Source organism: Ictalurus furcatus, chromosome 20 (genome assembly GCF_023375685.1).
Source record: "Ictalurus furcatus strain D&B chromosome 20, Billie_1.0, whole genome shotgun sequence".
NCBI classification, from domain to species: Eukaryota; Metazoa; Chordata; class Actinopteri; order Siluriformes; family Ictaluridae; genus Ictalurus; species Ictalurus furcatus.
The window spans coordinates 3,109,887-3,126,978 of record NC_071274.1 but is presented as its reverse complement, the minus strand read 5'-3'; the positions used below and the strand labels follow the sequence as shown (position 1 = coordinate 3,126,978).

At 39.6% G+C, this 17,092-nt stretch overlaps 1 protein-coding gene across 2 annotated transcripts in view; it reads right to left on the bottom strand.

Annotated features, from left to right (window-relative positions):
• Positions 1-17,092, bottom strand: part of LOC128623962 (nuclear factor of activated T-cells, cytoplasmic 1-like) — a 63,082-nt gene that overhangs the window by 18,897 nt on the left and 27,093 nt on the right. For both annotated transcript variants that reach the window (XM_053651185.1, XM_053651186.1), the window contains exons 7-9: positions 10,501-10,556; positions 8,384-8,516; positions 122-730 (exon numbers count right to left, since the gene is read on the bottom strand). In XM_053651185.1, the coding sequence (XP_053507160.1) occupies positions 122-730; positions 8,384-8,516; positions 10,501-10,556 (798 nt within the window). The remainder of the gene's footprint in view (positions 1-121; positions 731-8,383; positions 8,517-10,500; positions 10,557-17,092) is intronic.

The window sequence follows — 17,092 nt, the reverse complement described above, 5'->3', positions numbered from 1 at the left end:
AAACTTTTAGTATTGTTCCACTTTGAGCAAAAGTATAAGAACAGAAGGGTTGAGAGTGTGTAACATTTCAGCCAACTAGATGACAAGCTTGTGATAGAATGATTATGGTTTCGTAACCTACCATCATCCAGATACATTTGGTCGAGCTCCTGCGGTTCTTGTTTGATGGTAACAGGCAGAACAGGGGAGGCGTGATCGTCTGCTAACAGGGTGGGTGAGCTTCCTCCGGGCTGGGTGGAGCCAAAGGTGGCCAGATAAGGGCTTTCAGCTGCAGCCCCGGGCGTTGAGGGATGGGAGTTAGGAGAGGAGGAGGGACTACTGTTGGGGTAGAGGGGGTGGTATGAAGGGCTGCCAAGGTGTGGACTACCCTGAGGGTGATGCATGGCGAGGGAGGTGGGGTCAGGGGAGCTGGGCAGGGCCAGCCCATGGTGGGTGGGAGGGTCCTGCATGGATGCCATACCTCCAGGCATGGTGGAGTGTGTAGGGCTGTTGCTCAGGCACTTAGGAAAGGGTACAGGCGAAAGGTCATGGAGCTTAGGGCTAGAGCTGGGGGAAGAGCATAGCATGGGGGTGGGGCGAGACGCACAGGGGGCATAGCTGGCCACCATGCAGGGCTCAGGGTCATCCAAAGGCATCATGGTAGGCAGTCTCTGCTGGCCGAAGTAGGGATTTGCATGTATGGACATCCGGGACTCATAGTCATCAGCCGGCTCTGTCTTTATCATCGGAACTGCAAGAGAAAGGGGGTATGGGCAAAGTGAGCAAGACCGTGGACAAGTAAGTAAGTAACTAAAGGAAAAAACCATAGAAGTGAGTAAGTAGGAAAGATGGCGAGTGTGAAAAGGATACCCTATGAAACAAATCAACTGTTCAGAATGAAAGCTGGAGAACTCTTCTATTTTAACACAGGACACAAAACAGAAAAGAAGAAACAATGAGTCATCAGGGAGAGCTTCACAGCTGGCTCTAATATTAAAATTCTCTTTAGACTGGTCTCCAGCTCTAATGTGCTATTAGAAAGTGTATTGAAAGAAAGCAAGCTGCTGCAGGAGCTTTAGATCCCATGGGCTCCACATTGAATAACCAAATGTTGTCCTGAAGGACAAAAAAAAAGCGAAGGAAAATGATTTACTTTTGATTCGGTACTTAGAGCTGGTTGAGTGAGTCCACTCAGCATGTGGTTGCAGAGGCTTAGGAGAAAGAAAACTGAAGTCTACTGAACAGCCACCTCAATACAGATAACCCCTCATTTGTTTCCACAGTACACTGATTCACTTGAATACAGGCAATTATTTCGAATTATCTTGGTTTCAAGGCAGACATATTCCCCATTTCTATCTGCTCCGTAAACAAAAAATAAGACGAAAAATAATAGTTGAAATGACTGATGAAATGAAAAATGACATCGACAACCTTCTGCACCATAAAGCTCCAACCCAGTACCTCAGAATCGAATGATCTTTTTGTGCCACATTGGACCATTTAATGCTACTTATTGGGATTGTAAAGTTTTTTTTGTATGATATTGAACACCACGACTCGTGCAATACGGTATCAGATAATATCATAGATACATACATACTTGCGTAGTCGCGAATGTAGAAACAGAGAACCTACACGCACACTAATATCGACTTGGCCAGACACATCTCTAATGAACCCGAGCAAGTTTCCCGTCTGATTTCAGACTATCTTGTTCCTAGGTTGTTAGTTTTTTAACGAAATGGATCTTTCACACCAATGATCCCCAGCGCACCGTGAATTTACGTCATTGCTGTCTGCTCTAAGTGGCGTGGGAGTGCTGTGGGCGTCCCCGGGCACCCTGCCTGGTGCGAGTCAGCTGCTCCCATGATCTCCATCTGTCCCTAAGCACTTCCTCTGGAGACTACACCTACCAGCCCTGGCCTGGCTGTTGTTTGGTGCATCTGGAGTGAGGCTCTTTGCCTTAAGTCACCTTGGGATAAATATGTTCTATTTTATTTATTTATTTATGTATTTTTTATGAAGGACTGGTGGACTCAACAGCGTGCAATACACTGCAGACAAAATGCAATGGCCAAATGTCCATGGTGGCCCAAAAGAAACGAAAAATAGAGTATCAACTCAATGGGATTTTGGTAATTTTATTAAGAACGTCGGATGGACGGATGGATCGATGGTGGATTTTTGTCCTGCACGTGATAGAATGAAAATGGTACATCTGGGATGCAGTCTAATCGAAGCTGATCAATATCTAGTCTTGATACAACCTAGTCTAGGAATAAATGTATTTCAGATCGCATCTGGTCCAGGACCAGCCCTTAATCTCCATTATGGACGACTAGCCCCAGACATATTCTTTCACTGTTCTATCATTTTTTCTTGAGAAATCAGCCTCAGCCACAGCCTTACTAATTAAACCTGCACATGACCATCAATGAAGCAGAGGTAAAGATCTATTTTCCTCTCATTATGTTGTATTTCTTCTTCCAGCTAGCTAAGATTTGTTTGAGAATTTTTTTTTTATCCATAGTGTCAGTATCTGTCTCTCTCTTTCAGTGTTATCTCTTTTTTTTTATTATCTCCATCTCGCTTCTATTAAAGTCATCATGCCCGAAGTGGATGTTTACAAAGTGTGACTTTTCTCTTGAGTACCGTACAGAGGGACTCCCTTATAGAGTTACACCCAATGTCAGTAACACTGTTGGACAGGAATATTACAGCTTGTAATTCTTATCTTGGCTTGGCTTACTGGTTCTGTGCAATCGCAGTAATTCTTACACAAAAGACAAATGTGATCTTTGATCAGCGCTATATATATATATATAATCATTAGTCATTGGGAAATATAATGGACTGCCAAAATTGGAGTCCAACACCATATGTCTTATACCACAGTACTGCTGAATGTGCAAATCTGATTGGTCAGTAGAGTTTCTATAACAGCAGCTTGGAGAATAGTTCCAGTGCAAGGTTTATATCAACGCCCATGTTCAAATGTGTCATTGTTTCTGTAGTAACAACATACACAGTGACTGTATGCATGGCTAATCCACATTAAAAAAAAAAAAAGAAAAAGTGCAATTGTTGATATGGTGAATTAACATTTTTCGGAAGGAGTCTCCAGTGTCAATGCTTTGTAACACTTCAAGGTTTCTTTAAGTTTTCCGACAACTCTTCAGGACAGATTTTTTTGGTAATTTTTTTTTGGTGTTATTAACTTCAAAAGAGAGCAAAAGAGACGATGGTGAGATTTTTTTTTAGAGCTTTTTGGACTTGTTATTTCTTGGACATTCCACAATGTTCATTCATTCTTTAATTGTAATCGTTGGAAAAATTGCTTTAGTTTTATGTTCCAATAACAGCATGCCCCTAAGTGTTTTATTCCATACTTATAAAGACAATATACGGTTATGTCACAAACAAACTCGTAGAAAGCGAACTGGATACAATCATTCTTTACCGATGTGTAAAAATCCAAAAAGTTATTTACTGAAAGTTTCAAGTTTCAGATATATTTCAAGAAACAGTATATTCCTGGGTTATATGTGTTAGACGTGTACAAATTCCTATTGTGTTTAGATAAATAATATGAAATGAATAAACTGTACAAAATACTAGCTGATGTACCTATCATTATACAATGCATAACCAGAATACTTCTGCAGTCTCACAGTTTTGCAGTTTGAGACAGACGGAAAGGACGAAGGAGTCTCCGTGTGACACAGGTGACTCTTAATTACGTCACGAGGGCCTAGTCGTAATTACAAGCCCCCTGGCAGGAGCAATCTGGTGGCCAATATGGACCAGTTGGTTGTGTCTGTCACCGGCCCAAAACCGTGCCAACTCCTGCCCTGCCAGCGCTAGTTCCAGTTCCACACAATCACGACAAACAGCATGTTCCCTCAAACCTGGCAAACTATCAGTCCCTAAACTTGGACTGCCACTTTTCACGGCTCATACAGGACAGGATGTCTCGATTTCTGAAGATCGTCAAGGTGAAATCAAGGAGACGTGTCTAAAACTCATACTTTTCGTGCACGGCGTCTGTAGGAGAAACGTCTGTCCTGCTGTCCTTTGTGAATAGACAAAGTAGACACTGTATGTATGAGACGATCAGTTGGTCTTGGAAAATGGACAGTGTGTGTGTTGTGGGTGTTATGCCACACACAGAGAGTTGGTTTTATGGTGCTTAGTCATGTTTTGGTTGCTGGACAAAGCCACAACTGGCTGAAACATCTAAAGAGTTACACAACGAGGGGTCAACAAGCTTCCACTGACACGCCATGTGTTTCATTTTAACCCCCCCGTGTTCTGGTCACCGCTTATAGACGTCCCATTGAATTCAATTCATTTTATAGCTTAAAAAACCTTATTTTAAAATAGCTAATGTATCTTATCTTCTTATTAGTTAGTGTACTTAAAATATTCATGGATATATATATATATATATATATATATATATATATATATACAAACCCTTTTCTGTGTGTGTATATTTGCAAGTGAGAAGTAAACTTCCATTTATTATTTACTACTAAATTTTTTGATGTATAACTTGTTCAAAGATGTTCCCTTTCTATGTTAAATAAAATCCAGGCCATTTCAAGACAAAAAAAAAAACAAAAAAAACCTGCATAGGCTTTTATTTATTTATTTAGTTTAAATTTAGAGATTAAAAAAAAAAAAAAGATTATTCTCTTAAATCTCTAAAATTATTCAGAGAATTTTTATAGAGATTTTATAGATTATCTGTATATATATATATATATATATATATATATATATATATATATATATATATATATATATATTTAAATCATGAAGTGTGCTATGCAATAAGAGAACCTTAATGTCTGGAATCTTCAATTTTTCCTAATTTTCTTCCTCTCAAAATGACCATCTCTGTGAATTATATTCTGCTAATAAAAGTTATATTTTCAGCCTTTTTGACTCCTAAAAGTACTTTTTTCCCCCTTTTTTTAAAATGTAATTTCTTTTCTTTTTTTGTTTCACAAAATTGCTCCAATTACAGTCGCAACTTAAAAGTCATTTTGAAAGGAATAAAACAAAGGCAAAGACACACCACCCTTATAATAAACACCGCCCTTATAATAAACACAACTTGAGCTGAAGAGGCTGCCACTGTTCGGGTTATTAATAGAACTCGATATTGTGAAGGAATCTTTGTTGTGCTTGTAAAAATAAAGGGATTCCGAGAAGCGACAGCTAAAGTGGGCTTTCCTCTGTTCCAGCCCTTTCTGCCTCTGTTTTATGTGGTTAGTGAGAATGTCTCTTTTTTGGAAGAAGCTAACAAGACGCTGCGTCACGACTTTGCACACGAGAGAGTTGTTGGAAGTGCTATTGGAAAAGTGACGCTCACGTCGGGAGTGAGAAAAGGGAGCACACACACACACACACACACAGATACTGATTCAGCCAATTCAAACACACACACACACACACACACACACACACACACACACACATACATTCCTAATACTTCTTTCATGCACAAAAGTGAGAGTTTTACTGCGCGGGATTTATCTGGCCTATATTTCGTTTTTTATACCATTCTAGACATCTTGGAACATTTTGAAAATAAAATGTATGAAACCCATTTCAAAGAAACTGCCAGCCATTATACCACCTAATAAAAAACATATTTAACTGTAAATGAGGTGAGAAAATATAGTCCTACTTCTATATACAGCAACAAGCAAGAATAGAAGTAATTCATTACACATACACACAAGTGGATGGTAAACGTAGCAGGTAGCATTGAGATTTTTATTTATTTTTTTATTTTTTAAAAAATGGCTGAACGTGTTAATCCTGATAAATGGCACAAACTGTGAAAAGAAACACAGAGTGTGCTGTTCTGTCCTGCTCATAAATTCGCAAGGGGAAATCCCTTAGTAACTCAGGATTGTATCGCTAAGATACGATGCTAACGCTAACCCTCGTATTATGTAAGTTTGATCTGATTCATGAAGCTGAAAGGATTCTTGAGCTAAACTTTTATTAACTATTACAAAATAAAATAAAATCAAATAAAAATAGAACAGATTTCTGATTTTACCTACATTGAAATTTCACACACATAGCCTACGGTACACGCTCAAGAGCAAAAGCTTGCATTCCCTGATAATAAAATGACGTGTGTTCAGTTTTAAAGATATGAATAGGGAAGATATGAGACTGATATTAATATTATTTGGTCCAAAATCTTACTGTGGTCACTTTGCAGTATGGAACGGGTCATGATCGTGCTCCACATTCCCCTTGCAACACCTTGGAATTCATTTTTTTTGCAGATAAATTGTACAATCAATGTACGTTTTTTTTTTTTTTTTAAACATTCAAAAACCGAGGGTGGAGGGTGCAAACTTTTGCACTCAACCATGCGCTTGAGAAGATGCTTAGGCAGGAAATCCTGTTTGATAGCAGACACACAAAAAAGTCCCGTGAATATTGTATGAATTAGATAAATGTATTTTTACCCACTACCTCGAGCAGGATCTGCAGTATGACTGCTAGGCCGAAGTACTTCGACTGTGACTGTGTAACAGTGTCCCTCTTATGAAAAAGTGCCTTGTTTGTTTGGCCTTTTTTTCCCGTCCTGTCTCTATCCTTTGCTTGTGATTGGTTCGTTTTCCCTGAAGGTGTGCACCTGTTCCTTGTCTTCCCTTAATTAGTTTTGATGGATTGATATCCCTATCCATGCCTCGGGATAAAGAACTTCCCGAAGATGCACGAATGAAAAATATACATTCTGTATTTACCTTTCTTTGTCATGATGTCATATTGTTTGTTCTCGCTCTTAATTCTGAGCCTTGTTTTCTTTTTTTCTGTATTCGTTCCTATATGCTAGTGTTTCCTTGCCTTCCAGTTTTTAATCTTGCCTTGGCTTACAGTTATTAACAGATTGCCTGTTCTGTTTGATACCTTGTCTGCCTGTGATTTAACCTCTGGTTTGACGTTATGATTTTGTCCAGTAAAGCTCGTGCTAAGGTTACCGCAAGGTTGCCGTAATCAGACACGCTTGCGCGACTGATCCACACCGGAATAGTCCGATTAAAGGACTTCATTGCATATCCCACTTTGTAGGAAAGTTGGAGTCAAACCACAGACTCTCCTGACTTTCTGCTCAATGCTGAGTTACACACTGTATGTCTGTGGAAACTTAGTTATTAGTCATAGCATCCGATAAGACCGTGGTAAACGTTCTGCTCTTATATAGCACTTTTTATTTTTATTTTAAAAACCTTAGCGGTTCTAGAAAGCGCTTTACACTGGTTCTCATCCACATACACACTCACGCACCAACGGTAGCCGAGTCGCCATGCAAGGCGCTAGCTTGCCATCGGGAGTTCAGTGTCTCGCCCAAGGACACTTCGGTACGTGGAGTCACGTGGGCCGGGAATCAAAGCACCGACCCTACGATTAACCCGCTCTACCACTTGAACCACAGCTGCCCCATAGTAACTCAGGTAAAGCTGAGCTAGCAATCTTAATCATCAAATGCCCAGCTCCTACATCTGTGGATGTATTAAATAAATAAACAGTAACTGCAGTGTATTCGTACGTGCCAGTAAACACAATAAGACAACATGTATCTGAATGACATGAACATCTCTCTAGAGATAAAAATCGATCAAAATTGAGCTTGGGAGTAATAACAAGATACTGTCCTTGATCAGAATAGTGACATGGTCATGACTGAATATGTTAGCACATTGCCACGCATATTTGATTTGTGTTTACAGGACGTGTAGTACGTCAGATGAATGGAAAGTGATGGTTATTTTCAATACCTCCCACAGACCGCAGCCTGTTTGTGTCGTCCTTCCGCTTTTTAAAGAATGTGCAGCTAATTTTAGAGGCGGTTTTCACACTCGGTGGCTTTCGTGAGTGTGTGTGTGTGTTTGTGTTGTGCGATTTTTACATTTTTTTTATGCCAACACTATAGCGTGCGTGAGACGTTCTTTATGAGAAACATCAACAACCGCAATTGTGCTTGAAGTGGTAGCAGGAGCAATTCACACGAGCGCAGCAGGAAGTGATGACAACCTTTGTTGGCCTTCTCTCTCATTTTCACCGTCACACACACACACACACACACACACGGACGTGCTTACACAGAAGAAAAAAAAACCTCATTACTTTCTAGTGTTAACCCCGTATTCATGAAATTTGTACCGTTTGCACTGCGGACACTGAAAGTACTGTTAAAATGCATCAGATGATGCTTCCAGAACGTTCTGTCTCGATCCAAAGAACATCCTACAAATGAAAGCGAGTCTCAGAAGCTTGGTGTAGATCTCATTACTGAGATGATAAGCAAAGTAAAGATGAGGAATCAGAAAAGAGACGAGCTGTTGCGTGAGGTATATTTATTTACCGTTGCACGGCAGGTAGGTAAAGCGCTGATACTGGCTCCTCTTCCTCTTGCCGTTGCAGACGTAGAAGCTAACAGGCACGGCGCTGGATATCCTCTGATTGCGGTAAGGAGGGATCTCCACCACCAAAGAAGTCTGTTTATAAAAAAGAATGTACGGTGTTTTAACTACAAAAACGGACGGTGAAGAGTTGTAAGTGTTAAAAGCATTAAAAGTCTGAAACGATATTAATACGGGCAGCTTATAGGGATTTCCCCTGACTAATTTGTGAAGGGGAAGTTGGTTTTTGTTTGCTCGTGGTATCTGAATGCAGGTGAGAAATTATCTGTCCATAGAAATACTTTTTTTATTTTTTGTTAGTTTTTTTTTTCTTCTTCCCACTAGATACAATAAGTACCTTTTGCCACATGTGTGTATTTGTGTGTATTAGGGCTCATGTGTAGTCTCTCCATCATGGTGTGAGAGATTTCATCCCTCTGTGTATGTAGTGTTGGGACAGCGATGACGTCAGCAGCCATCTGTGTCGTGATGGACAGATGGACGAATGGAGTTGAGGAAACCCTCCGTGCTGATTCTGCACTCTTTTAAACAGCGAGGCTCATCTGCAGGTTGAGGCCATAACCATGGACTCTGGTATGTGTGTGTGTGTGTGTTTATGTGTGTCCTCTTGAGTGTCAGGGGAAACTAAATGAGATGGCCATGTTTCCGTAGTCTCTCAATAAACAAACATGATTATAATAGTCTTTAACTTTTTAACCCCTCTAACACACATACACACAAACCCACTGTCGTTTTCCACTGTGTGGGTCTGGTCCTATCACCGACTGGCCCTAAAGGCCAATTAGCATTAAGGCGAAGGGTCATGATTAGCTTAGCTGACGCAACGGATCGTAATGAGAAACGCAAAACCACGCAATAATGACAAAAGACGAAGCCAAAAGGTTTGGGTTTGTGTAGGCAGAAGTTCTAGGCTAAAAGAGCAAACAGCGATTGTTGCTTTGTAGGAAGTTGCAAAATGTGAGCAGTTTATTTATTTATTTATTTATTTATTTATTTAATTTTTGGTAAATAGTAATGATGGACTGGACTCGAGGTCACAAAAATGAAACCCAGGGATGGGCCATATTGTTTTGTCGGTTAGCAAAACCTCGGCAAAAATAAACACTACATAATTGTGGATCCTGATTATGATATTATATCTTTGGCCTGTTTTAATTCCAGACAAAACCAACCTTTTGGGACACGAATTAGCATAAAAGCAATAAAAAGCTAATTAGAGCATGTCGCTCTCTCTATTTTCTGAGTATAAATATATCCAAGACACGGAACTCTTTATCTTTATTTGTACGTTATTTCCTTCGCAAAAAAGAAAAAAAACAAACAAAACAAACATGTTTGAACGGTGCGTTTAGTGTGTAAGTACAGTATAAGCAACACCAAGTGTGTATTACGAACACGACAAAGTAAGTGGTGTGTTTAAAGAGTTGTAATAGAGAAATAAAGAAAAATAATGCCCATGTTAAATATTGCTATTTGGACTGTAGTAAATACGGGTGATGAAAAGAAATAATAACCGAGGTGTCTAAATCAGGCCTACTTTTTGTTTGTGCTACAGCAAATGAAGCTGATGACAATGTGTGTGTGTGTGTGTGTGTGTGTGTGTGTGTGTGTTTGGTGGGCTGTGTCGGGGGGTGGTGTTGTTTGGTGTTAGGATGTATGTAGTGGAAAAATGGGACACAATGAGCAGTAATTTGAGTCACTGAGGTGAGACCAGAGACTTGCAAAGGATGAAAAGATCACTTAGTATTGCGCAAGCTAATCAGCGGCCTCTTTTACGTCGAGTAATGAATGAGCAAAGGTTACATCAGAGAGCGAGAGCGCGTCTTATCCGGAAGCAGGGAGCGTGTGTACGCTAACTAAACCTTGCATCATCAAAATAACGCCTCTAAATGGAAAATAATGCCGTAAATACCAAAAGAGACGCTAATCTAAGTGGATATAAGGCGAGAGAACGACGCGTATTGCTGGATGTGATGTTTGAATGTGACGAAGACGTGATTATTAAGAAGTTAGCCCTTGGGGATCAGTGAAGTACATCTCCATCTAGCTATCTACTTACAGATTTGCGAGAATCCTTGTCCACGTTGGCTTCTGTCTCCCATACATGATGTCCATCTAAAAATACAAAAAAAAAAAAAAAAATGCACAAATATTTGTGTATGTGTGTGTGTATATATATAATTCAAAATGAAGTCATTTTATTGCCATTGGTTCAGGTCAAGGACCTGTCGAGAATTTCTTGAACTCCTTGAAGCTAGTCAGATGCTAAAGATGTACCTTCTAATTTTAGACATATATGACTAGATAGACGTGTAGTGATGTTAGTGAGTGTAGTGAGACGTGTAGTGAGAAAGTTAAGACATTTCTTTTGAAATACATGAAGTAAAAGGTAAAAAGTATTAGTCATGCAGCACAGAAAGATCAGACACATTGATAAGCATTCTTGGTGCAGTGACAGATTTATTCTTCTTCTTATCAGCTCTACATGTGTGCATTTATTAAGGATTATTATTATTATTTTTTTTAAGTTTATTTATACAAAAAAAAAATCATCTTGAAAAGATCAGACCTTTAGGTGCTAGGTTATTAGAAAAGAAGTTAAATATCGAGTTCGATTTCATAAAAAGTTCATTTGCTTTGATTCATCGCAAGCTTTTTTTTTTTTTTTTGCTTTTTTACTAAACAAGCTAGTATCTCGATTACTCTAGATCATAAAATCTAGATCATTAGGTGCAAAACCATCGCCAATTTCTTCCACACAAACAATGACATGCGCGGTTATTTAGACGAGAGGAAACGGAAGAAAAAGCTAAGAAAAGTGAGGTGAGTTTGCTATTATGAACAAATTCGACTCATCGTGCACTGTAAAACCGGATAAGTTCATTTAACTCAAAAATTTGAAGTTGATAAATCAATTTCTTTAAGCCAAATACACTTAAGTAGAGTTAATTGAGTTAAATTTTTTGCTATATTTAAGTGTATTTGGCTGAAATAGATGAAATTGATTTATCAACTTAAAAATTAATTAGTTTCCTCAAATTCTTTGAGTTAAATGAACTTATCCGGTTTTACAGTGTGTGTAAGGTTTTAATATTTAATATATGTAACATTTTACGCAAGAATATTTTAGCACATTTTCACCTAGGGTGATAATAACTCTGAGGATGACTGTCTAAATGACTTCAAGCATTCATATTCTCTTGAACGATGATTATGCATTAGTGTTAATAAATAAGCCGTAAAAAAAAAAAAAAAAAAAAAGATGAGACTTGCAAACGCATATTTCTATTTATTTGAGTAATTAATGGTATTAACCACACTGATTTTTTTTTTTTTGCTAAAGTAGATGTGGGTAGATGGTATGATCAGGATTATCCTCCACTATCGCAAACGTACATGTGGAATTTAGAGGATGTGGTTAAACTTTCATTATCAGTATACTGACTGAGTCTGAGTCAGACTAAAACTGGGCCAGGGTATGGTTTTCCACTGATCTGTTCTTCTCATCAAATTGTCTCAAGGGCAAATCTCAGGCAGGTTTTTGTCCTATCGAGTCCTAACGGAGTGTGTGTGTGTGTGGTGTGTGTGTGCGGGGTGGGTGGGGGCTGGAGAAAGATCTACAGCCCTGCATGTGCGAAAGTGATGCATATATGCGGAAAGACAGAGATATTAATCTATTAATGGAACACTTTTACCAAATACGGTTACGTAAACAAAGAATGAATGAAAGCGAATTCTAGCAGGGAGCGGGACGAACGATCCCAAGTGCGCAGTACTGTCAGGTCTCGCCAACTCTCCGTTCCTTAGTGTTGGATTTTTGGACACTTTGGAAGGGAAGTATTCCTTTAACAGCACTGCATCATGGGGGAATCTCACTCCTCTGTCTCCTCCAGTGAGGAAACCTTAGACATCCCCTTAAGTCCATTGCTGGTAAACATGTTTTTCAGGTGCTGCTCCCTCATCCCTCACTCCTCCCTTATCGCCTCTTTCCTTCATTCACAATCTCCTCCTTTCTCTCTCTCTCTCTCTATCTCAAGTCAACTCAATTGCATTTAAAGTAGTTCTACTGGAATATTAAGTTACAGTGTACAAAGCTTATGCATTTAGATCAGTCTGTATTATATATCAGTGCATTAATCGGTCAATAAAGATGATTCTTTTAATGAAAACAATATCAATAAAAGATCTTATGACTTGCTTCTGTGTCTATATGTATTTATCAGTCTGCAGTGGAGAGTTAATGTTACCGCCACTATTAGTACGCTAAATTATAATGCACTGTAATAAAGACTAAATACGGTTCATATACGCCGAGAGACTTTATCAACGGGTCGTATAGAAAAATCTTCTCAACGCGCATACCAACTTCAAGATGTAGCACGTTTGCGTAAATTGTCGAAGCTAAAGTAGCGGCGATGTTATAATTACCGTAACGCTACACTGTAATAAAGCCAGGGCTCCTTAATTAACAGTTAAACTACAGGCCAGACATCCATCATGTGAACGTTGTGTTTATGGACCATAAATCAGTTCCATTTGTTCCATGAGGTCTGGTTCATCTAGAAGAATAATATTAAAGATTAAAGAAAAGCTAAACCATATTAATCTGTTTGTAGAATATTTGCGCACATTAATGTGCAGGAACAGTATAATTGTTTGATTGATTGATTTATTGATTTATAGCTAATCCACTGTTATAATTTAAGAATGTCTTGAATGTCTTTGAAATGGATGGATAATATGGAAAAAATATATATATATATTGTAATACTTAAAGTAATAGTTGATTTTCATAATATTTGTGTGGCGGTCTTGGAAAACCCATCGCTGTCGAAGAATTCTGGCAAACAACAACAACAACAACAACAACAAAAAGAAATACATTAAATACATTGTCACTTTAAGAACTTTGAGAACTCATAAATATATTTCACCAAAACAACAAGCACCTCTTTTAATTTACTTTTTAATCTTGTTTCCAGCAACGATCGTGAGCTATTTTAACACACGTGGAGGTCAGTCGGCCTTAAAGGTGTGTAAAATCTTACTAACTAGGTGTGTGAATTTAGAACATTTAGGAAGATCCTAATAAGAAAGGATTCAAAAGGATTACAAATGCGATTTTTCTTCCACTTGTGGAAGAAACCAGATTCGATCTAAATTGGTTGAGATTAGGCATGAGCGATATGGACTTCGAAACTATATCGCGATATTTTCCGGTATTTATTGCGATACCGATATCATTGACGATATAAATATTGTCCCGTTCACAGTAGCTCCTCGTTTAGCTTGATCGTTATTATCACGGAAAGACTCATTCTTACTGTGGGGAGAATTTCTACCGCTATATCGCAAACGATAAGATATCGCTAGTCATCCCTCGTTGAGATGCAGATTTCAGTTCAGTAAACAGTGTCGTATTCAGAACGATATATAGTACTCGAAGTCAGATTTTTCGGACGTCTTCCCAGGCCGCCACACGTTTAGATTCGCTGAGGTTTTTGCTAACGAAACGCCCCAAATTGCAGAATCACATCTATTCACATTAATACACACCCATACCCCTGCTCATTCATGCACTTACCCAATCAGCCAATCACGTACTGTAGCAGGAGCATAATGCATAGAATGTATGCATGCATTTACAGGTCTTCAGTTAATGTTCACATCAAACATCAGAATAGGGGAAATGTGATCTCAGTAAGTTACACAAAATGGTGTGAAAAACAAAAACAAAACAAAAATGAGGTGAGATGAGAGAGGTTAGAGTAGAATGGCCAGAAGTGACAGGAAATAACCGCTCGTTACAACCGTGGTGGGCAGAAAAGCACGTGAATGTGTGTACAAATGTAATAAAGCACTATTTTTTTAAAATAAAGCAAAGCTTAACAAACAAGTTTGTCCCTTCGCTGTCATCCTGTGCGTCTATCTTTTTTTCCCCCTCACTTCCCCATCCTGTCTCTTGCCTTTCACCCTCCTAATATCTGTCTCCCATCAGCGGGTACCAAAATTAAACACAGCCGTTTGTACGAGGGCCCCCGTAGTCAGGAAAATTGCTCCACAGGATAAAACGACAAACTAAAAGACGAGAGGTCTTAATCGTCCTTTTCCTGCACTTTGTTTTTTTGGGTTTTTTTTTTTTTTGTGCATCAGATGAGCTGAGTGAGAGCCACATATGTGGCATACCTTTTCATGTCGGAGAGAGCTGTAGGACTGATAACCGCAAAACTTTCCGTGCACTCCCTGCAACATCTGTAAAAACGCTTCTGTTCCTGCCCACGCTGCTCTGACATCCCCAAGCCACACACCCACACACACACACACACACACACACACACCTCGATGCTCTTTCATCAGTCAGAGAGGATAGACAAATCACCATGATTATCAAAATCCTTCGCGAGATGCAACACACAGTCGTTTACAGAAGTACACACACACACATACACACACACACACACACACTACCCAGCAGTCATGGAAGATATAAAGAGCAGCTATAGTCATGTCCTTACATGATTCACAGCTACGTGTGAATTCGAAAGCACTGATGTTACATACACACCAATCACTCACTCACTCAATTACACACTCTTCGAAGACACAATATTGACACACTGTACCATAAAAATGCTAGCTAACATTTCCAACAATGCTACACCAGCGAATGTGAAGGAATTACAACGTTCTATACAGGTCCTTCCAAATCAGTTGTCTTGACAAAAACGAAAACGAGGTCTTATTGCAAATCAACAGCGTTTGGCACATTATTATAAAGCACTTAAAAATCCCCTCAGAAATCCTGTCAGGTTAGCTCATGCTAGCTAGCCAGCAAGTGTTAAGAGTGTTTAATTAGCTTACGTTGGTCCGCTATTCAGTGTTAATTCAAAGATGAATAATCTGCCACATTAGCTTATCTTATTCAGCTAACTGAATATTGTAAACATTCATAAATGATGGGATAAAGATTACTGTCGGTTTAGCTCATTTTAGCTAACTGACCAGTGTTAGCAGTGACTATTAGCATTAGACTTACAAGCTTACAAAGTCAAAATAGCATGGGCTAGTCTTCTAGCTAGTGTTAGCTGTGAATACGGACAACATTTATAATAACGTGTCAGAATTATTCTCTGAAATCCTGTCAGTCTAGCGCTAGCTCGTTTTAGCTAGCTGATACGGGTTAGCACTGAATATGTCATTTATTAATGAATAAATTACAACGTCAAATTAGCTTATGTTAGTCTGCTAGCTAGTGTTAGCTGGCTAATTACGCAGCAAACACCTTGTCTAAAATCCTGTCCTGTTCGATAATGTTAGATGATTGTTTGAGGTGTCACTGTAGCGGCGAATGAGTGTTTATGAATGCGTTAAAAAGCAAAGTTAGCTTATCGTCTAGCTAGTGTTAGCTGCGAATACTGTAGACATTTAGGACGATCTTCTCCGGGAATCCTGTCACGTTTCTTAGCTTCCGCTCAGCCAGAGAAGAGAAGAGAAGAGAAGCTAAGCGGCTCGCGGATATCAAAGCTCAGAACCAGCAGCAGTAGAATTAGAGATGTTGAGTTACAGGTGTGAAGAGCGTCCACACCATCCGTTTAGGAAACGGGAACAGGACGGATGGTTAAATTATACACACCGCGACGGGAGCGATTCAGCTCTGACTTTCCCTCTGCACTTCTGCCCTGTGATTGCTGCTGAGTGAAGTTATTCATTTTAGCAGAGTGTTAATCTAGAATCTTAAACTAGCCGCCTCGGGTTGAGTTCGGATGTGGCGGAGACAAGAAAAGAGACAATCTCGACGCTGAAGATCCCTACATCAAAGCTGGTAAATATGAGAACCTGTCCTGACAGGGAGACGATAAGAGAGAGTGTGTGTCTGTGAGAGAGTCTCTCTGTTTAATCAAGGTGTGTCTCTTCACGTCGGTATCCCGAGTCTTTCAGGGGAAAAAAAGAAACGTTTAAAGAGTGAAACAAAGAGTAAAGAAACAGGTGGAGAAAGAGAGAGATGGAAAATGGACAGCGAGTCAGAATGGAAGAGTGAGACTGAGGGAATGAAAGAGAGAGAGAGAGAGAGATAGAAAGGTAGACAGCGCAGCAGAAAGGAAAGGAGGGAGAACGAGATAAAGAGTAAAGGAGACAGAGAGGCCAAAGGAGAAAGAACAAAAACAAGGAGAAAGAGACAGATGGAGACATAGGCAAACAGAAAGAGAGCAAGAGAGAGAGCAAAAGAGACAGATTGATTGAGAGTGAGACAGACAGACAGACGGAGAAAGAAACCGGAGGATAAAGTGAGACAGACAGACGGAGCGAGAAAGAGAGACAGACAGATTGAAAGAGGGAGAAATGGACTGACAAAGGGAGAAAGAAATAGAGAGCGACAGAATGAGAGATAGACAGACTGACAGAGGGAGAGACAGACACAGGAGATAGACAGACGGTGAGAAGGTGAGAGGGACAGGCAGAAGGAGAGAGAGAGAAAGAAGAGAGAGATACAGACAGACAGACAGGGAGAGCGGGAGAGAGACAGACAGGAAGAAAGACAGGCAGGGGGGAGAGCTAGATAGACAGAGAGAGGGGAAGAGAGACAGGCAGAGGGAGAGAGAGACAGAAAGGAGAGAAAGAAACAGACAGCCAGAGGGAGAGACAGACAGGCA